The sequence below is a fragment of the Sinohyriopsis cumingii genome, chromosome 10, assembly GCF_028554795.1.
Source record: "Sinohyriopsis cumingii isolate HCF-2022 chromosome 10, ASM2855479v2, whole genome shotgun sequence".
Classification (NCBI taxonomy): Eukaryota; Metazoa; Mollusca; class Bivalvia; order Unionida; family Unionidae; genus Sinohyriopsis; species Sinohyriopsis cumingii.
In genome coordinates this window covers 60,713,233-60,739,390 of record NC_142970.1, presented here as the reverse complement: position 1 = coordinate 60,739,390, position 26,158 = coordinate 60,713,233, and the positions used below count along the sequence as shown (strand labels likewise).

The 26,158-nt window shown below is 36.2% G+C and overlaps 1 protein-coding gene across 3 annotated transcripts in view; it reads right to left on the bottom strand.

The window, feature by feature from the left end:
- The window catches only part of LOC149790225 (uncharacterized), a 190,991-nt gene that overhangs the window by 98,869 nt on the left and 65,964 nt on the right, over nt 1-26,158 (bottom strand). Inside the window, exon 2 of one of the 3 annotated variants that reach the window (XM_089972246.1) lies at nt 16,262-17,537. The exons of the other annotated variants lie outside the window; for them this stretch is intronic. Coding sequence (XP_089828372.1) covers nt 16,262-16,378 — 117 coding nt within the window. The 5' untranslated portion in view covers nt 16,379-17,537. The remainder of the gene's footprint in view (nt 1-16,261; nt 17,538-26,158) is intronic. 3 annotated transcript variants of the gene reach the window in all.

The window sequence follows — 26,158 nt, the reverse complement described above, 5'->3', positions numbered from 1 at the left end:
TATCCCCCAAACAGTGCAAGAGTTAAAATGGGATCATCAGTATAATAATTTTAAAAAAAAATGAATTGAAGGTTTTATTGATGACCCATATTTTCTGCTGCAGGTAATGTGACATTAGTGTAAACACGTAAAGAACTGTGTCGTTTCGACAATCTTGATAACACGTAATAAACAGAACTGTATCGTTGTGATACTCACTTAAACACGTAAGGATCTGTGTTGTTATGATACTCACATAAACACGTGAAGAACTGCGTCGTTGTAAATCATCACGTATGTCGTTGAGGCATTCGTGCAGACACGTAAAGATCTGTGTTGTTGATACGAAGATAGGATGCAAGACAGCCAACTAATGGCCTGGACGGATTTAGACGGGTGCGGTGACGACACGCACCATGCCTCCAAATTTGCGCAGGCTTGGGATAATGGGTCTCTACTGCAATATGAGCCTGGCAGCCTAAGCAAAATGAACCCTCAGTCCTTACAACCATTTATCTCTTTCAACAAATCTAGGTTGCACCAGTAGTATTCGTTGAATTCTGTACAACAAACAGCTTCTATTTAATACATGCTACCATTGTTCTCTATATTGACAGTCTGTGTTTTGAAAAATGTTTCGTTTTTTCTGTTGGTTTTAACGGCATATAAAACACATTATTGATTATATCGTACCGACAAAAAAGGAAGCTATGTACAGCTCCAAAGTACACAATTAGGCAACGAACTCGGGCTAGCTTGGCCGATGATCAAAGCCGCGACCCAGTTACTAGTTCTAAGCTTTACCAATTTAGCTACCGCGGCTACATCTATTAAAATTAAGAAACAAAGATTATTTGAAATGCCGTATCTAGGCAGAATGCTGATATAACAATGATTTCATTTTCTTATTGCATTTCAGCATTTTGGTGTTTCATTTTTTAATGATATATCACAACTTGACTAATGAGCCTAAGCACGAATACAATCACTATCGGTTTATAACATTACAAGATTCTCTTTATTTCTCCAAAACCGTCACAAACTAGGTAAATACAAATAAAGATAATTATCTTTAAAAAGCATACCATTCATTCATTATAACTAACTATCCCATGGGTATGTGAGAAAGCCTGCCAGTAGCTTCTCGTGGGTCGGTGGTTCTTTCCGGGGTATTCCCGGGTTCTTCCTCCACCGTTAATACTGTCTGCCATGTATAGCCTATCTTGTGCTGAAAAATGGCGTTAAACCCTACAACAACAACAACAGCAGCAACAACAACAATAACTATCCCATGGAATGAGACTATCGAATTAGTTTCCTACATTTTGCTGTGGAATGTATGAACCATCTAGAACAAAGAAAAAAGAACAAATACATACTAAAAATATAAAGGGTAGCATCCTTCCAGTTATCAATGCTTAACTCTGGTACCACTAAACACTCGGTTCACTCTGGTACCACTAAACACTCGGTTCACTCCTTTCATGACAGATAGGCGGTCAATGACTAAATAAACGATCCTCGGAAATAATAGCCTATAATCTGGCAGCCAAGACAGTCATGTTTATGTACCCATACGAAGCATCGTTTATCAGAGAAAATTAATAGGGGCGCCGAACGCTCCAGTCTCCATCAGATAACAAAATCGTGTGCAATAAAACCTTTCCTAATGGAAAAACTGTGCAATCATCTAGGATCATGGCGAAATAATTATGCACGATCTTTATCACAGTTCGTTTTAATAAATTAACACGATCGTTCAAGCATTTCGTTGTATTTCTTCCCAACTTTGAAACCTCTTCGAGCTAGTGATTATTCAAGACTTTCTTACCAATTGAGAAACGTGTTTGTGCCATTATCCGATAAAATGTTGCTGTGTTATTTGAAAGAGATGAACAGCCATCTGCTCCAAAAAGGTACAGCTAATTTCTGAACGCACAAGTCAAAAGGACTCAAAAGAAGTCCTCTTATTACGAAGTCTCCTGCATCGATATTCATAGCCGAAGAGACTTTATCCCTAAACGTCTGCGTGGAACTCTCGTTTTGGACACTTAACATTAGCCGTGATTCTGTAATATCCAAACTTCCAGATTAAAAAGACAGTCTATACCTTTGCTTTACTTTATTTATTCTTGTTTGAATGGTGGGATTTTGAATTCGAGCTGGGACATTTGTTTCTCTTTAACCTCGACATAATTGATTTTATGTTACAACTAATATAATGTTTATAATACAATGTTTATTATAACTTATTTTCTCCTAAAAATCAGAGCACAAATATTTTTCAAGGTCCTTAACGGCCGGGTTTTAGCCCCCCCCCCCCCTTCTAAAAGGTAAAAGGTTGGTCTCTAAACGATATGAACTACTGTGAAACTGTTTAACGTCCAGGACAATAGCAATTCTGTCAAGCAGCCAAAACGTTAAATGTTGACATTTCGGCGATCTGATTTAAACAATAAAGTGGTTATATTCAAAGATGGTGCGATTGATCTAACTACATTCGGTTAGTTGACAAAACAAATAATCAGTTTGTAAAACCATTCAGTACTAGAGTGGAATAATGGTTTATATCACACAGAAAGGACGTTTGTCCGCAGTGACATTTCTATCACACACTTTTTGCCAGTTCAAAGGTGTTCAAGCGGTCCGTCTAATATCTAAAGACTGACTTCGTCTTCCAATTGATAAAGTGACCAATCGATAAAAAGACAGCTTGACCAAATGTCTAAAGATGGGTTTCGCCTTCCAGTCGATAAAGTGACAGAGTTTGACCAGATTTCTAAAGAATGACTTCGTCTTCCAATCGATAAAGTGACAAGAATTTGAACAGATTTAAGATTAACTTCGTCTTCCAATCGATAAATTGACAGAGTTTAACGAAATTTCTAAAGATTCACTTCGTCTTCAAATTGATAACGTGGCCATTTTTTTAAGACTTACTTTATCTTCCAATCGATAAAGAGACAGAGTTTGACCAAATATCTAAGGAAAGACTTCGAAGTCCAGTCGGTAATGTAGCATAGTTCGATTACAAATTTCCAAGGAACGATTTCGCCCTCTAATCGATAAAGTGACAGAGTTCGACCAAATTTAGGATTTTATTACATTTCATCCAGTGCGAGTGTTATTCAGTATGGATGTTCAATCAGTATTTCCGTATAACACAACCAGATCTGATCTTTTTCTTTAACTATGAAGGAACTTCTTTTTATTGACGTTATTGGAAACCTTTTTCTTTAACTATATAGGGAATTCTTTTTATTGACGTTATTGGAAACTTTTTTCTTTAGCTATGTAGGGACTTCTTTTTATTGACGTTATTGGAAACCTTTTGCGTTAGGAATTTAACCTAGTTTAGTCCACTTTATTTTGTCGGGTAGATCAATATCTAGAGTCAGCAGACCTTATGTATCAGCTTTATCGGAGATACGTTACTTGCCAATCATTTGCTCCAAATAAATTACCTACTGCAAGCACCCGGGCAATGAAGTGAGCTATTTCCAAGAGATAACAGTACATAGGGTCAAAAGTATTGATATAAAATGCATTCACTTACTAAAATGTTTTGGATGCAAACTATTTAGTGTGACACCCCAAAATATAGTGGGTTTTGTTATCGAATTTGGAGTTTGAACTTTGTCAATCATGCAGAGTAGGCCAAACATTTCTGCCGTAAATGTACAATATAATAGTTTCCAAAACATGACACGCGGAACACCCCACAAATTATTACAGTAAATGTACGAAACACTCTCTCCAAAATACGTCACGCGGAACACCCAACAAAATAATGCAGTAAATATACAAAATAATCTTTTCCAAAACTCTTCACGCGGAACAATCTACAAATTACTGCAGTAAACGTACAAAAGTAATCTTCTCTAAAATACGTTACGTGGAACACGCCAGATATTAGTGATGAAAGTGTTCACAATAAAAGTATCCAAATAATAACTAGATTTATTTATTTTACATAGGCACAGTCTCTGGTAGCATGTGTTCTGTATGTTCGATTTAATTTATAATTGATTTAATTTAATTGTTTGTTTGTTAGTTTTAATTTTTTTAATTCCATTGCATGCTATTATAATGTAACTTTATTTACTGGATTTGACAATGTCCTGAAATAAAGTTCAGTTCTATTTATTTTATAAACAACTAATAATATTAACGTTGTATCTGTGTTTTTACCTTGATTCAGAACAAGTGATAATCTTTGGTAAACAACTTTTTTTAAATTCTTTCACAAAGTAAGAATTATTAAGTTAAGTCAACGCCATACCTTGAGTACGTAATATGAAACACTTGTCTATTGTAACAAACTACCATTTCTAGAAGGCTGACCCCCATCAGAGAATCTGTTTTGCGTCTTAGTTACTTATTACTGTTACTGATGTATTGAGAAAGAATTGTCAGTATTGCCTTAACACTTGAAAAATCAAGTTGTTTTATGCTGTGTCCAGTTAGGGCTAATTTATATATTTTCTTCAAATTATTTTGAATTCAAGTGATTGTTTTTCTTGGAAATACTAGTGCTCTAAATTAATTATTGGACAAGGGCATTTATCAAAATTTATACAGAATTTAAAAAATGAATACTATTTTCTGCGATTCAACAAGAGACTGTTGCCAATTCAGCACTTCGCAGCTTACATCATACGTCATCGTCTTCCAGTTTGGATTTCATCGGAATTCGAACTCAGTTTCATTTGGAATAATTTATTACTCGGACTTCAATTTTTTTAAATTCTTAGATTATTTTTGCATTTGATTCGTTAAACCGTTAAGTCCCTTTTTTCCCCTCATTTTTTACTTGATATTCTAGGGAAATACATTATTTGTTAAATTTTACAAAGCTTGTTGTCTTCACTTTTTTTCTGTTACTTTTTGTAAGAGCCTAGTCTCGTACCACATGAAATTGCGATATTTCAATGCATTCATTACATTTGAAGTGTTTTACACGAGAAAATTATCTGGAGTCCGTATTATTCTTTCTTGATAATGTAAGTGTATTATCTATTAAAATGTATTAAGTTACCATGACGACATTTCAACAGCTACTACGTTAAAATGTCTCGCGTTACCATGACATTTCAACAGCTACTATCCCTGACATTTCAACAGCTAATATGTTACGGTTACCATGACATTTAAACAGCTACTACGTTAGGGTTAACATGAGTATGTGTGTGTGTGTTATTTTGATTTTTAACGTAGCTTTAATAAGTTTTCAATCATATCGCTAGGACTTCTGCAGTGTGGCAGTTTATAGTGATGCCTAGCACTGGGACATCATGTCGCAGACATGTAGCATGATGTTCCACCCAGTCACATGATCTTAACACCAAGTCGACCAGTAATAACACTAACCTCTCAATGCAGAGCGCCAAGTGAGACAGCTGTTATTACGATTTTTGTAAGTCTTAAGTATGATTCGGCCGGGGATCGAATCGCACGACCTCCCGCATCCGATGCGAACGCTCTAACCACTAGGCCACCGGACCGGTCTGGGTTAGCATGACATTTCAACAGCTACTACGTAAAAGTAACAAACAAGTCATAAGAAAATAGGACGTAACTGCTCCAAACCAATATCTTTGTCTTGACGTAAAAATAAGTCTGTAAATAAATCCTTATAACTTTAACTGACAGTACCATTGTAGTACATTAAAACACACTAAAACTTATAATGTGTTACCCTGTATCTTCTTTAATGACATTTGATCAAAGCCTACTGGGGTCGTGATTCCATTTTTGGGTCAATGACAACATAGTTCTTCACCATTCATACTTAACCTGTGCGCCTCCATTGCGCTGCTTTCACAAACACAATAAAAGGCATTTCAAAATAAAGAATGACTCCTTGCCAATCATTCCGTGGTAACACTCATTCCCTGTCATGAATATTGCACAATGAAAGGCAAAGCCAAACAAAACCTCTATATTTAGATAGAACTACTCGGCTCCTCACCAAGGCGGAAACATTTTACTGTGTTCTGACCCCTGTCCGAGAAACAAAATGCAATTATTTATACTGATATCAAGCCATAACAGTACATTACCAATGAGAAATAATTGGGAAAATTTTCATTAAAGTCAGTCCATAAAGTATTCACCAACAGACCAAAATTTCAGGTTGTCCAATAATGACAAGTGATTGTTTCAATGTTGGCTACCCACAATATAGTATTTGAAAACGCAATGGAAAGAACACCATTAAAGATTTTCATCCAGTTAAGAAGGCTATATACTTAATGCAATCTCAAACACGTTCCCAAGCATTGTTGTCAAATTTTTTGAAACTGGAATTCATTTAAATTTTAAGTACAACTTTAAGCAAAATATTTACATTTAAAGGCATATTTTTTAACTCCTATGCTATTGTAATTTGCTAAAAGACGCAAAAGAAGAAATTAACGTGTGTGATGTGATGTGTGATTTTGATTTTTAACGTAGCTTTAAAATTTTTTAGTCATATCGCTGCGATGTCTGCAGTGTGACAGTTTATAGTGATGTCTAGCACTGGGGCATCATGCCGCAGACATATTGCATGATGTCCCACGCAGTCACATTATCCTGACACCAGGCCGACCAATCCTAACACTAACCTCTTAATGCTGAACGCCAAGCGAGGCAGCTGTTAGTTCCATTTTTCAAGTCTTTGGTATGACTCGGTCGGGGATTGAACCCACGACCTCCCGCATCCGAGGCGGACGCTCTAACCACTAGGCCACCGGAGCGGTCTAAGAAATGAACACCTACACAGATGCTAGTATAAATGACCTGCAGAGTGCACAAGTGTTGCACTAAAGCTGCACATATTTAATTTAATGTGTAAATTAAAAACCGGAATCATTTACCCCCTCCCTGCTAATTAGGACCCCTCATGATCGCAGAGTATTGATCTCAATGATCTGTATCATAGATACTTGAATATAGATCGATCAAAAGTTTCAAAATTAATCATAACACTTTTCCTAACACATATTAGCTTGTCCCTATTCTTATTACAGAGGGTCCGAAACACTCCACTAGCACAAAATTGTTTGATATATCACCATGAAAGGTTAAAAACGTCAAACAGTATAGACCCAAATATAAAAAGACCATACCGTATATACTCGTACCTACTTAAAACGCATAAACCCTGCGTATGTCGTGACAGCATAGCTCACTTCTACCTACGTGCGTGTATATAAGGTACTAAATTTGTTTCGGTTTTATGGGGGTTTAGCGTCATAGGCTATTACGTAGCACCCATTATATTTGCTGGAGAATTACCAGAGAAGACCCCCGGAAAGAACCACAGAACAGCGAGAAGCTACAGACACAATAAACTGCCATATTGCGACTACATCTATTGTTCTGCGTTGGGTTGAACAAAAGTAACTACCTGTTTCAGAAATCTTATTCAAACATCTCTGATCACTCTTTTTATATTTGGTGAGTAGATGCGTAGCGATATCAACCCAAGATGGGTTTTGAACAGCCGTCAACAAATGTACAAACCTTTATAGGCTTTAAATAAGCATTGTGTATATTGAAACATCTAACAAATTATCGTCCATGATAATTAAATTACTTACCGCTTCATCTGTCGCCCCTTTCCAAGCAATCACTTCCCGATCACCACTCGCAGACAAGGGTCTCGGAAAACGTTACCTTTCACGCAGCCATCTTTAAAACAATGATTAATGTACCAGATGTTTAATACCACTTATACAGACATAACTCTTGTTCTTACATATCGAATTCTATTTTTCGTGACGGCAACGTTTTTCGTAAATTGCTGGCTTCAATATCAAGACAAACGACTCATTCGATACTGCAAATGATTGGGTCTTTACCGGTATACACAAATAATTGGGTCTTTAATGGTATACGCAAATGATTGGGTCTTTACAGGTGTTTATGTGATGTGATGTTATGTGATTTGGATTTTTAACGTAGCTTTAACAATTTTTCAGTCATATCGCTACGATGTCTGCAATGTGGCAGTTTATAGTGATGTCTAGCACTGGAGCGTCATGCCGCAGACATATAGCATGATGGCCCATCCAGTCACCTTATCGTGACACCAGGCCAACCCGTCTTAACACTAACCTCTTAATGCTGAACGCCAAGCGAGGCAGCTGTTGGGTCTTTGCTGGTATACGCAAATATTTTGAGTCTTTACTGGTATACACAATATGTATTTGGGTCTTTACTGGTATGCGCAATATGTATTTGGGCCTTTACGGGTATACGCAGTACGTATTTTGGTCTTTACTGATATACGCAAATGATTGGGTCTTTAGTGGTATACGCAGTACGTATTTGGGTCTATACTGCCATAACTGGTATACGCAAATGATTAAGTCTTTCTGGTAAATGCAATACGAATTTTGATCTTTAATGGTACACGCAATACGTATTTGGGTCTTTACTGATATACGTAAATAATTGGGTCTTTATTGGTATACACAAATGATATGGTTTTTACTGCTATACGCAAATGATTGGGTCTCTACTGGTATTCGCAAATGATTGGGTCTTTACTGGTATACGCATTACGTATTTGGGTCATTTCTAGTATACGCAATACGTATTAAGACAGAAATGTAATAGTATACTTACTTAATCTCATGGCTGTGTGAAACGTTTCGAAGAAAGGAACCGTAATAATGTAAATGTATGGTACAGTTAGTATTGCATCGTATATACCTTAACTTCGTGTCATGACTGCTAGCAGGATAAAACCCCAAGTTTTGCGTCAGCCGGTTGAAAGAACACTTAGATATACCCGGATGTAAAAGTTATCAATACATTTCGAATATTGTTTTCGAGATCAATGTCTGCTTGTAATGATGTCTGAAAATATTAACACTTGTGATGTTGTTGTTTGTGATTTTTGCTGCACACACACACACACACACACACACACACACACTATTTGAGAAATGCGTTTGAGCTTGATATCTGGCTATGCATATGCAAACTTATGATAGAAATCAAACTCTGGTGTATCACAGTTGTGGCTTGCAGAAATCAAACTCAAGTGTATCACATGTGTGGCTTATAGAAATCAAACTCAGGTGTATCACATTTGTGGCTTATAGAAATCAAACTAAAGTGTATCACATTTGTGTCTTATAGAAATCAGGGTCAAGTGTATCACATTTGTGTCTTATAGAAATCAGAGTTAAGTGTATCACATTTGTGGCTTATAGAAATCAAACTAAAGTGTATCACATTTGTGGCTTATAGAAATCAGAGTCAAGTGTATCACATTTGTGGCTTGTAGAAATCAGAGTTAAGTGTATCACATTTGTGGCTTATAGAAATCAAACTAAAGTGTATCACATTTGTGTCTTATAGAAATCAGAGTCAAGTGCATCAAAATAGTGTCTTATAGAAATCAGAGTTAAGTGTATCACATTTGTGGCTTATAGAAATCAAACTAAAGTGTATCACATTTGTGTCTTATAGAAATCAGAGTCAAGTGTATCACATTTGTGGCTTATAGAAATCAAACTAAAGTGTATCACATTTGTGGCTTATAGAAATCAAACTAAAGTGTATCACATTTGTGGCTTATAGAAATAAAACTAAAGTGTATCACATTTGTGGCTTATAGAAATCAAACTAAAGTGTATCACATTTGTGTCTTATAGAAATCAGAGTCAAGTGTATCACATTTGTGGCTTGTAGAAATCAAACTCAAGTGTATCGCATTTGTGGCTTATAGAAATCAAACTCAAGTGTATCACATTTGTGGCTTATAGAAATCAAACTAAAGTGTATCACATTTGTGTCTTATAGAAATCAGGGTCAAGTGTATCACATTTGTGGCCGGAGTGGAGAAGGACAGGAACACGTCTTCAACGACTACAACATCAAAATAGGAAAGACAAGGTGTTATCTTTGATACAGTTATTGACAAATAGTGTCCCCCGTATTAGAACTTTAATAAAAGTATCAACTTCGTAAGGTACATATATACATAAGAGAAAACACAAACTTAGATATTTTGCTCGTTCTAATTAAAATATTTATATACATTTTTATGCTAAAATATATATGCATCTGCACAAGGACATTCTCAATTTAAGTCTTCCGGTCAAATTATCAATATTGATTTATAAAACAATAATACTTAACAGATAATATTCTACATAATACATATACATGTTACTACGTGTAGCGTACATGAGTTATTATAATTATAACAATTATATTTAAATTTAGGCTTCAGGTTGTAACACTGCTGCAAATAACACACACTCGATTACACATGAGAGAGAGAGAGAGAGAGAGAGAGAGAGAGAGAGAGAGAGAGAGAAAGAGAGAGAGAGAGAGAGAAAATAATGTTGAGCATTTTGTCAGTGTTTATTTGCTGCAATATGTAGCTCTTACCAGCTAATTTTATTGTTTGTTTTTATTTTTCAAGTTGTCTTAGTGTGTTCGCGCGTAAATTGAAAGTTTGCCATTACTACTCAATATCGTCAATCATATTTGCTCCATTTTTTCATACAAATAAGAAAGGCAATAATTTTCTGTTGAATTTGTGCCCCCCCCCCCGGCACGGTAAAAAAATATTCATAAACATACATTTATTTGAAAATAAAATCAAAGAAACTCATCTTGCATTGTTATTATTTATTCCTCCTGTTTTCATCATGCGAATAAACACAACTGGCAGCGAGCAATAAACTCCTTGCTTAAACTTACCGACAAGATATCAAATATCAAGGTTATTTTATTGCAAAGCAAATCAACCCTGGAAACTGACTTTGGTATCTTTTAAATGTGCCGATTTTTTCTTATGAAGTCGGTCGACATAATGAAGCCAAGATTGGTTCCTTTGATTTCTTTTAAGTGTGCCGATTTGCTTATTTTTTTTTACAAAGTCGGCCGACATAGGGAAGCCAACATTGATTTCTTTTACATGTATTAACTTTGAGTTTCTAAATAAATTGAAACAATGGAATAGTTTTGAAAGAGACACAATTTAGTACGCCGTGCAAGCACATCGATAAAAGGCTGAACAGTAAATTAGTTTTCAATAGTTTCATAAAAATGTTCCCTATCCATGGTTTATAGTGTTTTATTTTTCAACAACAACCAGTAGATACTTCGTCTTGTGGGGATACATGTACGTCATTTCCTGTTGGCGTCCTCTATAGGTGGGAAATCGTAGCTAAGGGGAAGTAACAGCGCTATATACTTCCGTTTTGAGTAATTAAATTATTATTTCTTCTTTACACTTGTTAATTCTTTTCTTGTGCGAGTATAACTACTTTTAATCATGTAATGCAAATCTGATGTAAAAACGAATAATGGTGGAGTATGGCCGGTGACCTTGAAGTAAATAAAGTATCTTATGCATGCTTGGTTTTTGCCAAAGTACGATGAAGATATGATTTTCTAAGTGCATGGTAAAAATAACAGATTAAGACATACTCGTATTCGTCTTTGATATGATTATTTATACAAAGTTCACATTTCCTTTCATGTCGCTTGTTTCTGACATGTCTACCAGTCTCGATATTTAATGAGTATGACGCATATCTTAATTTAAATAAAGCCTTTTTGTGACTGACATAAGCAGTGGGGTTTTTTTTCTTCCTAAGATAAGAAGCCGGTTTCGATCATATGTTTTATATCTTTATACATATAGAATGTTATTAAAGCAAATGCTGGACTCCAACAAAAATTAAATGTTTTTAAGTCTTTAATTACAAAGCGATAGAAAGGAAGATATATGGACTGAGTTAGAGTCCTACTAGCCTTCTCCAAATACTGACATTGATAGTTCTGACATTAGAAACCCAATTTTATAATTATTTCTTTCGTAATGGGCAAATATCAGTTTGCATATTTTCGAAGAATGCAATGATTTGTGTTTCGCAATTTAAACGAGTACTTAATGATGCGCACATGTCTTCTTATATATAGTAGACATCAGCCCAACTCTCCATATGCAAACATAATGTTGGTAAAATGTTTAACACATAGTAACAACTTGAGTATTCTATTTACGACTTGCGTACCCTAATAACCACTTGTGTACCCTAGTAACCAGTTGCGTACCCGTTATGCATTGTCTGCTTTACCAAATTACATCGCCATATGACACAACTGGAGATACAAAAGAATCAAATAATTCACAAACTATGTTCACTGACCATTGTAAATCATTAGCATTATTTAGAAATACGGTAATTGCTTTTATACATTTTCCAGCAAAGGTTACTGTAGTAAATAGAAACGAGCATATGTTGTTTTCAAAAAAATTCCGAAATAATTAAAGTTTATTACAATGTCTACAAATATATCTCCACGTACATAAGATAAATGTAATCTTCTGCCTCTTTTGTTAAAAATCATAACCTTTGTTTTATCAATATTTAAACATGTATTCAATTTTAACGGCAATCATATAATCTAAGGAAGCTTGTAGGCTGTTTTATACAGTAGGCAAGCGTACCATCCAAGGATGCCTGTAGACAATTGTATACAGTAGGCAAGCATGTGATCTAAGGATGCTCGTAGACCATTTTATACAGTAGGCAAGCATATTATTTAAGGATGCTTGTAGAACATTTTATACAGTAGGCAAGCGTATTATCTAAGGATGCCTGTAGACCATTTTATACAGTAGGCAAGCGTATCATCTAAGGATGCCTGTAGACCATTTTATACAGTAGGCAAGCGTATTATCAAAGGATGCTTGTAGACCATTTTATACAGTAGGCAAGCATGTGATCTAAGTATGCCTGTAGACCATTTTATACAGTAGGCAAGCATGTGATCTAAGGATGCCTGTAGACCATTTTAACAGTAGGCAAGCATATTATCTAAGGATGCCTGTAGACCATTTTTTTTTCAGTAGGCAAGAGTATTATCTAAGGATGTCTGTAGACCATTTTATACAGTAGGAATGCGTATTATCTAAGGATGCTTGTAGACCGTTTTATACAGTAGGCAAGCGTGTTATCTAAGGATGCCTGTAGACCATTTTATACAGTAGGCAAGCATATTATCTAAGGATGTTTGTAAACCATTGTATACAGTAGGCAAGCGTGTTATCTAAGGATGCCTGTAGACCATTTTATACAGTAGGCAAGCGTATCATCTAAGGATGCCTGTAGACCATTGTATACAGTAGGCAAGCGTGTTATCTAAGGATGCCTGTAGACCATTTTATACAGTAGGCAAGCGTGTGATCTAAGGATGCCTGTAGACCATTTTATACAGTAGGCAAGCATGTTATCCAAGAATGCATGTAGACCATTTTATACAGTAGGCAAGAGTATTATCTAAGGAAGCCTGTAGACCATTTTATACAGCAGGCAAGCGTATTATCTAAGGATGTCTGTAGACCATTTTATACAGTAGGCAAGCATATTATCTAAGGATGTTTGTAGACCATTTTATACAGTAGGCAAGCGTATTATGTAAGGATGCCTGTAGACCATTGTATACAGTAGGCAAGCGTGTTATCTAAGGATGCCTGTAGACCATTTTATACAGTAGGCAAGCATATTATCTAAGGATGTTTGTAGACCATTTTATACAGTTGGCAAGCGTATTATCTAAGGATGCATGTAGACCATTTTATACAGTAAGCAAGCGTATTATCTAAGGATGTCTGTAGACCATTTTATACACTAGCTAAGCATATTATTTAAGGATGTTTGTAGACCATGTTATACAGTAGGCAAGCGTATTATCTAAGGATGTCTGTAGACCATTTTATACAGTAGGCAAGCATATTATCTAAGGATGTTTGTAGACCATTTTATACAGTAGGCAAGCGTATTATCTAAGGATGCCTGTAGACCATTTTATACAGTAGGCAAGCGTATTATCTAAGGATGTCTGTAGACCATTTTATACACTAGCTAAGCATATTATCTAAGGATGTTTGTAGACCATTTTATACAGTAGGCAAGCGTATTATCTAAGGATGTCTATAGACCATTGTATACAGTAGGCAAGCGTATTAACTAAGGATGTTTGTAGACCATATGCTGTCTCTGAAAATGTCACCTATCATCAGCAAATAATCAAAGATATACAGACATTTCTTCAAAAATGATACCCGCCTCTGTATAAATGTATGCAGTATCTGGCTTTCGTGCAGGTTAAGAATAATAAAGAAATAATTCCATTTTTACTGAATTGATGTAATCACACTACAAACTTCAACACAATTTTACCCAAAATTACCCATTCGGAGCTTAAACGCTTCCCCCCCCCTTCCCCCCCCCCCCCGTAGTATAAAATTCTATCACACTAAAACGTCAATACGATTTTGAATTTTCAATTTAAAAATTACCCATTCGGAGCTTAAACACTTACCTCCCCCTCCCTCTCTCTCTCTCTCTTAGTATAAAACTTTCATCAGGTCGAATTTATATCTTGTGTATTCTTATGTCGGCGTTATAGCAACCAAGCCTCGGTACGATGCGTCTTTTAGCGCTTAAACAGTCGCAATGACAGTAATATTAAGAAATGCTGTTTAAGTGCTTCATCAGTACTTCTATCAAATAGGTACTAGCGAGGGATATACAAACAAGGTTATGTGTTGCTGGACAAGGGTATCGATAGTTTATGGAAATGTAACCTGAAAAGCTAATCGACCAAGTTATTTTGTGCACATTGCACGTATAATACAATGTCTTAAATAGAAGTGGGTGGGGTACGAAGGGTCAAAGGTAACTAAATTGGAATAAACTATATTTATCATTTGCATAATGAAATGTATCTAAAGTTTCAGAGAACTAAGAATACATTTAACTGCTGATATTCCTTACAAACAAAATTACAAAGGTCTGTCATATTTACTCAAAATGTTTTAACAACTCAGACGTTCTTTCCAGAAAATTAAACGCTGTTATTAATTATATCTTCCAATATTTAAAGCTTTAAACGTTTCTGTTTTGACTGGAGGCTAGTTATATATGCACACAAATTCACACACAGGCACACACAAACATGTTTGTGTTAACACTTTGTAGATATACATGTACATATATGATAATATACGACGCTTTTCTGGTTATATACGGTACTTGACACTTGTGTTATTTACTAATGCCAAACAAACATATTATATTGGCACTTGTCACCTGTTATATACCCTAATTGATATCATGTCGACAAATAGTGAGGGCCCTAGTGGTCATATAACTGTCACCTGTCATCTAATCTGTGCTTAGGCTGATGAACAACGTACAATACCGCAAGTCACCGATTGACTAACTAGCATAAAGCAACTGTCATAATGTGTCAAACGAGCTAATTGGCTGAGAACTCTAGTTTCATTATGATGTCATCGACACTTGATTCCCATCCCTTGAGAAGACGTAGTTAATGTGAAATTGTGCCGCGTGACTAGTACGCAGGTCAATTTATGTCGTTTTAAAGCATATTTGCAAGAAACTCACTCTCCGAAGTCATTCCATGCAAGTTGATTTGTTATAATTTATTTATCGTATTCTTTCCATATGTTGTGTTGCAGAGGAACGTCCAGCTAATTTATAGCTAAGCCTAACCATAATTCATAGCTACGGTCCAGCTAATTTAACCCTAGTTCATAGCGAACGTCCCGTTAAATTCAGAGAGAGAGAGAGAGAGAGAGAGAGAGAGAGAGAGAGAGAGAGAGAGAATTATAAATATACACCAAACAGACAGGAAAGTGTTCTGGATTCTGGATTCTATATAAGAATGCTTCATAACATTAGTTAATATTTAAATACAAATATATACTATCATACAGGTTAGAAAACTTTTAATTCGTACTCTACAGAAATTCGAACCCAGGTCCGCAGGTAAACGGCACCTATCGCCTTGCCGCACACACGAGCCCATATTCCCTCACGACTAAGCACAAATCATCAAAAAAATGATGCCACTCAATCGGTGTTATGTGCAATCGTGTGTAGCAGACACACTCGCATGACGACCTTGTAATTAATTACTAGTTGGTCATGCGAGTGTGTCTTTCGAAGCCAGGTTATAACCTGTGTTCGAATCTTCGTAAGGTACGAATTAAATAAATATTAAAAATTCTATTACCTCTATGATAGTGTATATATATATATATATATATATATATATATATATATATATATATATATATATATATATATATATAACGATAGCCGCCAAGTTTAAACCATCGGTACTACATTAATTTGTCCTAGTATGATGAAGGATCAGGAAGGACAAAGGTGTTCAATTAATCTGTGTTAAAATTTCTATAACAACAAACATCACTATTACTAGTACCTACCTCTCTCAGACTGTTGGACTGCTTAATTAGTTTCCATAAACTTTTCCGTGGAATGTACGTGCACTCCAAAACACACAGGACAGTGATAACGCACACTAAAGCTGTAAACAGTCGCATCCTTCTTAGCGCTAATCAGGCACAAGGCCACGCTGAATATATGTATCCCGATTCACTCCCCTTTTTTTGCTTCCTTGATAAAATGACGATCCGAAACTAATACAACTCCTTGGAAAAAAAACTGCATATAATTAGGCTATACAGTCATTCTTTACTCGCAAGAAGCATCAATGTTCATAGATGAAACTCTGAGCGACCCTTCACCGCGCCAACGACAATAGATAATAGCGTGCAAGCACTAATATCTCACTGAGTGGGACAACTGTGTAATCAGCCACTTGTATTGTGGGGTTATTTTCACAGTAGTTTCACAAACGTTCTCACCAATTCGGCTTAATTTCCATACTATATTTTTTTCAAATCTTCAGCATTGTATTTTCTAGATTATTCCTTCACTTGTGCTATACGCAGGCGATAATCCAGTGGTTTTCGAAAACTCTGAAGTCTTAGCAAAGATATATGTTTTGGTATTAGACTAATCCGAAAGACCATACTGTGTGTCCTCAACCCACGTAGTCCTAAGCATCACATTTCAATAGTTATTCAAAGAGAGAAAATGACCCAGCAATGTTCGGTTCTTTAGGTAATATCTCGTGTATTATATAGAAATGTTGCCGACAGGCTTACCGGATTCAGCCGTAATCAGATAGCGATGGATTTTGTCCGCACTGATTGCTTTGTATTGGAATTCGGTGCCACTATTTAGAGGCGTTGAAGAGTTCCTGTGTTATCTAAACCTGCCTACATCTTCCTGTATCGATAAATCGATAATTTGAATCCGACGTCTTATGAAATTTGAATCGCTCGATTTTATTGGGTACATAGATAAAACTTGTTAGCTGACAAACGTTATGATAAAGACATTAAATAAAAAAAATAATATAATTCCATTAAGCAATGATTTGTTAAGTTATATGTCATTCACAAGCTGCCAACATTTGGAGAAAGTAAACAGTTTGTTCGTTTAGTCACCTGGGTATTGAATACTGATTTCTTAATAAATAGTATATCTATATGAGAGATCACTCAATGATTATTTAAGACTACATGCTACAACTAATATGTCCATATGTTTCGTTCTCAAAGGTCCATTTGAGGGACGTGCATTCCTGTAGTTTTATTTGATATGAAAACAAGCATCATCTTCACTTTCCCGAACCTGTAAAACAAAAATCTTATCAAATCGTGGACTTATTCTTATTATGTTGTCGTAGAACCAAAATGTAATAGCGTACCTTATTCTAATGAGCGCCAGAAAAATGTAATAGTGTGCCTTATTCTAATGAGCGCCGGAAAAAACTGTAATAGTGTACCTTGCTCTACGCAATGCCAGAAAAATGTAATAGTGTGCCTTGCTCTACGCAATGTCAGAAAAATGTTATAGTGTGCTTTGCTCTATGCAATGCCAGAAAAATGTAATAGTGTACCTTGCACTACGCAATGCCAGAAAAATGTAATAGTGTGCCTTGTTCTACGCAAAGTCAGAAAAATATAATAGTGTACCTTGCTCTACGCAAAGTCAGAAAAATGTAATAGTGTATCTTGCTCTACGCAAAGTCAGAAAAATGTAATAGTGTACCTTGCACTACGCAATGCCAGAAAAATGTAATAGTGTACCTTGTTCTACGCAATGCCAGAAAAATGTAATAGTGTGCCTTGTTCTACGCAAAGTCAGAAAAATATAATAGTGTACCTTGCTCTACGCAAAGTCAGAAAAATGTAATAGTGTATCTTGCTCTACGCAAAGTCAGAAAAATATAATAGTGTACCTTGCTCTACGCAAAATCAGAAAAATGTAATAGTGTACCTTGCTCTACGCAATGCCAGAAAAATGTAAAAGTGTACCTTATTCTAATGAGCGCCAGAAAATGCAATACTGAACCTCATTCTAATGAGTGCCGGAAAAAACTAATAGTGTACGTTATTCTAATGAGCACCAGACAAATGTAATAGTGTACCTTGCTCTAATGAGCGCCAGAAAAATGTAATAGTTTACCTTATTCTAATGAGCACCAGAAAAATGTGATAGTTTACGTTATTCTAATGAGCGTCAGAAAAATGTCAAAGTGTACCTTGCTTTAAGCAATGACAGAAAAATGTAATAGTGTACCTTGCTCTAAGCAATGACAGAAAAATGTAATAGTGTACCTTGCTCTAAGCAATGCTAGAGAAGTGTAATAGCGTGCCTTGCTCTAATGAGCACCAGAAAAATGTAATAGTGTAATTATCCTAATGAGCGCCAGAAAATGTAGTAGTGTACCTTGCTCTACGCAATTCCAGAAAAAATGTAAAAGTGTACCTTGCTCTTCGCAATGCCAGAAAAATGTAGAAGTGTACCTTGCTCTAAGCAATGCTTGAAAAATGTAATAGTGACCTTGCTGTACCCAATGCCAGAATTTTTTTAAAGTGTACCTTACTCTACGCACTGCCAGAAAAATATAATAGTGTACCTTGCTCTAATGAGCGCCAGAAAAGTGTAATAATGTACCTTGCTCTACGCAATGCCATAAAATGTAATAGTGACCTTGCTGTACCCAATGCCAGAATTTTTTTTAAAGTGTACCTTACTCTATGCAATGCCAGAAAAATGTAATAGTGTACCTTGCTCAAGTCAATGCCAGCAAAATTGTAGTAGTGTACCTTGCTCTTAGCAATGCCAGGAAAATGTAATAGTGTACCTTACTCTACACAATGCCAGAAAAATGTAATAGTGTACCTTGCTCAACGCAATGGCAGAAAAATGTAGTAGTGTACCTTGCTCTACGCAATGCCAGAAAAATGTAATAGTGTACCTTGCACTACGCAATGGCAGAAAAATGTAGTAGTGTACCTTGCACTACGCAATGCCAGAAACTGTAATGGTGTACCTTGCTCTACGCAATGCCAGAAAAATGTTTACCTTACTCTACACAATGCCAGAAAAATGTAGTAGTGTACCTTGCACTACGCAATGGCAGAAAAATGTAATAGTGTACCTTGCACTACGCAATGCCAGAATCTGTAATGGTGTACCTTGCTCTACGCAATGCCAGAAAAATGTTTACCTTACTCTACACAATGCCAGAAAAATGTAGTAGTGTACCTTGCACTACGCAATGGCAGAAAAATGTAGTAGTGTACCTTGCACTACGCAATGGCAGAAAAATGTAATAGTGTGCCTTGCACTACGCAATGCCAGAAAAATGTAGTAGTGTACCTTGCTCTACGCAATGCCAGAAAAATGTAATAGTGTACCTTGCTCTGCGCCATGCCAGAAAAATGTAATAGTGTACCTTATTCTAATGAGCACCAGAAAAACGTTATAATGTACCTTGCTCTACGCAATGTCAGAATCTGTAATGGTGTAACTTGCTATACGCAATGCCAGAAAAATGTAAAAGTGTACCTTGCTATACGCAATGCCAGAAAAATGTAAAAGTGTACCTTGCTCAACGCAATGCTAGAAAAATCTAGTAGTGTACCTTGCACTACGCAATGCGAGAAACTGTAATGGTGTACCTTGCTCTACGCAATGCCAGAAATATGTTTACCTTACTCTACACAATGCCAGTAAAATGTAATAGTGTACCTTGCTCTACGCCATGCCAGAAAAATATAATAGTGTACCTTATTCTAATGAGTACCAGAAAAACGTAATAGTGTACCTTGCTCTACGCAATGCCAGAATCTGTAATGGTGTAACTTGCTCTACGCAATGCCAGAAAAATGTAAAAGTGTACCTTGCTCTACGCAATGCCAGAAAAAATGTAATAGTGTATCTTGCTCAACGCAATGCCAGAAAAATGTAATAGTGTACCTTATTCTAATGAGCGCCAGAAAATGTAATAGTGTACATTGCCCGACGCAATGCCAGAAAAATGTAATAGTGTACCTTGCTCTACGCAATACCAGAAACTGTAATGCTGTACCTTGCTCTAAGCAATGCTAGAAAAATGTAATATTGTGCCTTGCTCTACTGAGCACCAGACAAATGTAATAGTCTACATTGCTCTACGCAATGACAGAAAATGTAATAGTGTACCTTGCTCTAAGCAATGCTAGATAAGTGTAATAGTGTGCCTTGCTCTAATGAGCACCAGAAAAATGTAATAGTGTACCTTAATCTAATGAGCGCCAGAAAAATGTAATAGTGTACCTTGCTCAACGCAATGCCAGAACAATGTAGCAGTGTACCTTGCTCTAAGCAATGCTAGACAATGTAAAAGTGTACCTTGCTCTACGCAAAGCAAGAACAAATGTACAAGTGTGCCTTGCTCTAAGCAATGCCAGAAAAATGTAATAGTGTTCCTTGCTCTAAGCAATGCCAGAAAATGTAATAGTGTACTTTGCTCTACGCAATGCAAGAAAATGTAATAGTGTACCTTGCTCCACGCAATGCCAGAAAATGCAGTAGAGTACCTTGCTCCACGCAATACCAGAAAAATGTAATAGTGACCTTGCTCTACCCAATGCCAGAATCTTTTTAAAGTGTACCTTACTCAACGCAATGCTAGAAAAATGTAATAGTGTACCTTGCTCTAAGCAATGCTAGAAAATGTAAAAGTGTACCTTGCTCTACGCAATGCCAGAAAAATGTAAAAGTGTACCTTGTTCTACGCAATGCCAGAAAAATGTAAAAGTGTCCCTTGCTCTAAGCAATGCTTGAAAAATGTAAAAATGTACCTTACTCTACGCACTGCCAGAAAAATATAATAGTGTAACTTGCTCTAGTGAGCGCCAGAAAAGTGTAACAATGTACCTTGCTCTACGCAATGCCACAAAATATAATAGTGTAACTTGCTCTACGCAATGCCAGAAAAGTTTAATAATGTACCTTGCTCTACGCAAAGCCAGAAAATGTAATAGTGTACCTTGTTCTACCCAATGCCAGAAAATGTTAAAGTGTACCTTACTCAATGCAATGCCAGAAAAATGGAATAGTGTACCTTGACCTACGCAATGCCAGACCATTTTAATAGTGTACCTTGCTCTACACAATGCCAGAACAATGTAGTAGTTTACTTTGCTCTACGCAATGCCAGAAAATGTAATAGTGTACCTTGTTCTACCCAATGACAGAACAGTATTGTGCAAGTATACACTATTTGACTAAGTAATATAAATTAACGCGTTTACTTTTTTCTTTGTTTTTTTTTAATTATCAAGTCTAAATTGTATGTAAAATACCAAAGCCGAAATATGAGCCGAAAGCCGATACATTAATGCGATATTTAACAAGTCAAGTCACGAGAATGAGAAACACTTCAAGAGTGTACCTAATTCCAAGCAAAACGTGTAATCTGATTGTAACACAATGTAAAATAATTTCCCACAAATAATGTCCACGCTTATAATTACATATACTTTACATAGGCGTAGTGAATTTGTGTTAGGGTTATGGTTAGTACTGGGTGTAGTGAAGTTGTGTTAGGGTTATGGTTAGTACTGGGTGTAGTGAAGTTGTGTTAGGGTTATGGTTAGTACTGGGTGTAGTGAAGTTGTGTTAGGGTTAGTACTGGGTGTAGTGAAGTTGTGTTAGGGTTAGTACTGGGTGTAGTGAAGCTGTGTTAGGGTAATGGTTAGTACTGGGTGTAGTGAAGTTCGGTTTCAAGGATAGCGACAAACATGCATTTACGTAATGAGTGCAGATTTAAGTTTAACCTCCCTTTCAATAGCTGTTGTACAGCATTTTCATTTTCCCTTACAGACAATAATAGGTCACGAGTATTGATGTTGTGCCCAAATGAAAGCATCAAAAGGAATTTATAGATCTGCATTGATTAATATATTTAGAATGGATTAGTATCTAGGCAGGGTTTTCAATATTTTGATTTATATTCATTTGAAAAGTTAACGAAATTATAAACAACTTAAAGTTCTGTACTTTTATTGATTAGTTTTGAACTATAACCTTGCGGAATGTACATACATTATTTAAGTCTGCCTGTATCTATACACGTAACAAACAGTCATGGCGTGTATCCATACACGTAACAAACAGCTATGACGTGTATTCATACACGTAACAAACAGTCATGGCGTGCATCCGTACACGTAACAAACAGTCATGGCGTGTATTCATACACGTAACAAACAGTCATGGCGTGTATCCATACACGTAACAAACAGTCATGGCGTGTATTCATACACGTAACAAACAGTCATGGCATGTATCCATACACGTAACAAACAGTCATGGCGTGTATCCATACACGTAACAAACAGTCATGGCGTGTATTCATACACGTAACAAACAGTCATGGCATGTATCCATACACGTAACAAACAGTCATGGCGTGTATCCGTACACGTAACAAACAGTCATGGCGTGTATTCATACACGTAACAAACAGTCATGGCGTGTATCCGTACACGTAACAAACTGTCATGGCGTGTATTCATACACGTAACAAACAGTCATGGCGTGTATCCATACACGTAACAAACAGTCATGGCGTGTATCCGTACACGTAACAGTCATGGCGTGTATCCATACACGTAACAAACGGTTATGGCGTGTATCCATACACGTAACAAAAAGTCATGGCGTGTATCCGTAAACGTAACAAACAGTCATGGCGTGTATCCATACACGTAACAAACAGTCATGGCGTGTATCCGTACACGTAACAAACGGTCATGGCGTGTATCCATACACGGAAAAGTAACAAACAGTCATGGCGTGTATGTTGAATATGAACTGATCACCTAAATATTTTGTGCAAGGACTTAATTGTGATTGTTTGAAATAACTGTTTTTACGTTTCACCACAACGAAAAAGACGCTAATTGTGTTCGAATAGCAAGCACGTGTTTACTGAGTATTTATTTCATAGAATATTCCACAATCAGTATATATATATATATATATATATATATATATATATATATATATATATATATATATATATATGAACAATCTATTCCACTGTAATACACTGCTTATGTTGATTCATGTAATATGGGCATGGAAGAAGATTAGTTTTCGCGTGCCTCAGCATATACACGTCATCTGTTTTCATTCAGGTCTCAATTTGCTTCTCGCTTACATCTGCACGTTATTGTGTGGTGGACCAAGGCATGATGATGTACGGCTATTAGGTAAACATAATTTTTTAGACACATGTTTACCGCTCCGGTGGTCTAATGGTGAGAGCGTCCGTCTTGGATACGGTAAGTCTCGGGCTCGAACCCCAGCCGACAAGTCGGCATGATCTCAGGATAATGTTATTGGGTGGGACATCATGCTACATGTCTGCGGCATGATACCTCAGTATTAGACATCACTATAAACTGCCACACTGCAGACAACGTAGCGATATGATTTAACCGCTCTGGTTGCCTAGTGGTTAGAGCGTCCGCCTCAGAAGCGGGAGGTCGCGGGTTAGAACCCCGGCCGAGTCATACCAAAGACACTTGCTAGTACAGTACAGTACAGTACAGTACAGTACAGTACAGTACAGTGCAGTGCAGTGCAGTGCAGCGCAGTACAGTACAGTTCAGTTATAAAGTATGTCAAGCCACTGGCCCATACTACATATACAACATTATAATATAACGTAGGTTTGTGGTTTTGTGGATTTAACCCTGTTTTTGTTTCAGCATTATCTGTACATAACGACCAGTATAAGAACCCAGAATAAACACCGAGAGGAATCACTGCAAGCTATCTCGTATACCTTCATTGGTCGAGAGGAATCACTTGAAGTTATCTGGTATACCTTCATTGGTCGAGAGGAATCGCTGCAAGCTATCTCGTGTACCTTCATTGGTCGAGTCCGATACACGAACCCATGCAGACAGATCTGAGAATGCAGTGGCGAGCGTCTTAGACCACTCGTTCATTTGGGGCCTTCCAATATAATGTTGGCATAGATCGCACGTGGTTTGGATATATGTGATACAATCTTCCTACACTGTGAAAAGAATCAGACTGATTGCTGAAGATGAGCATCATTCTCGTTTAGTAGATAACGAATACGATGATTTTAGAGAACACCCTTTGCATACAAAATGGCTTAATGACAGATTTTTCATCATTTTTGTTACTATTATCTCCCCCTGTTAATCCTAGACATTGACTGGTGTATAAACTGTTCTGTATTAGGTATTATGCGGTGTATAGGGGTTTCACGGTTGCAACGTAGCGCCTAAAAGTAGCTCCAATGTGCATGCCCACAAAAACAAAATCAGTTCCGGATAGTTCACCGTTCTACACTTGGTTAGCGAAATATAAAGTCAGTAAAGGAAGGAATCTTAGCTGTACTACAGATCATTATGGTTAAACCATTGAATCAATTATATATCAAACATCTTTTGTTCATGCTAGGAGAATAATTATAGACATTAAATCAGATAATTAGATTCAGTGTCCAGACTTACATGATATCAGATAATTAAATAATATTTACTTTCCATACTTAAATGATATCAAATAATTAAATTAACAACACTGTCCATACCTGATAATATCGATTCATTATCCATAATATCAGATACATTTGTAGGAACATTTCACTTTGTTCTCCGGTTTTAACATTTATTGCACATTTTAGGCTATATAACTTTAACGAAAACAATCTCAACAATTTGCATTTTTCATATGTTGATATAACCTTCTTTCTCAGTTACTTTCGTAAGGCTAATAGTTCGTTTATAACACGAGTTAAGAAAGTTATAACACAAGTTCGATAAAAAAATTATAACACGAATTCGATACGTCAGCTGATTTGTAATGCTGAATAATTCAAACCAGAAAGGTTTTCTTTAAAAAAATGGAGCACTGTATTTTAATGTATTCAGAGGAACTTAACAAAGCAATAATTACATTAGCTATCATAAAGATAAAGGAGTGTAATTAATGCAGACGGAATATTTATTCATATTTGGGTGTAAATATCGGACAATACTCAAATTAAATAACATGCCCGATGACTTTTTTTTTATTTGGTTCATTTTCTTTTTGACTTTTGAAACATCAAATATGGGACGATACATGAAATAACTTTCAGCATGATTTTTCTTTGCTTATGCTGACACGTACTAACTCTCAAATTTGCTGGGGTCTTTAGACAACATTTCTAATTGCCACCAGCAAATTCATCTAGAACAGCCTTCTTAAAATTAGTTTAATTCTGTTTAACTTTCCTTGCATCAAATATGTAAGTTTTAAAGATCCAATGATTTCACAGATTCTGTCATATTACTTTGGTTCGCCTTTTAAATCAATATTGATCCATGTGACCGGATGTAAAATTGCAAACAGTATGATTTAAAAAAGAGACTGCTTGTAAGAACATTCTCTACAAGTCAATAATAAATGGATACTCACAAATATTCATATTTGTTGTCTTTATCTATTAATCACTCTATCTTAGCATCATTTTATACTCGTTTTTAACCAGATGTATGTTTATTTGATATACGTATGCGAACACACATTCATTTGAGGATATACATACCCATGTACCAGATGAAAGGAGACAGACATACATACAGACAGACAGACAGACAGACATGCTGGCAGATGGGTGAGAGCCACAAATGTCCTATACATGCAGAGTGTGTCTAACATCGATATTTCTCCAAACTGTATACTCTAAAATTTCCAACCGTTCAAGGAAATAAAATTTAAATAATTATCAAGGAGACTCTTACGCGCGCCTGTCTGTTCAAGCGTGGTTGACATTTGTGCATTTTGAAAAACTCAAGTTATTTCATGAAAAATAAAAATGAAAAGCAACAGTCTAAGTCAATAATAAAAGAACCTCAAAGAAGTTAGAATTTGTCCTCGTTGTCATT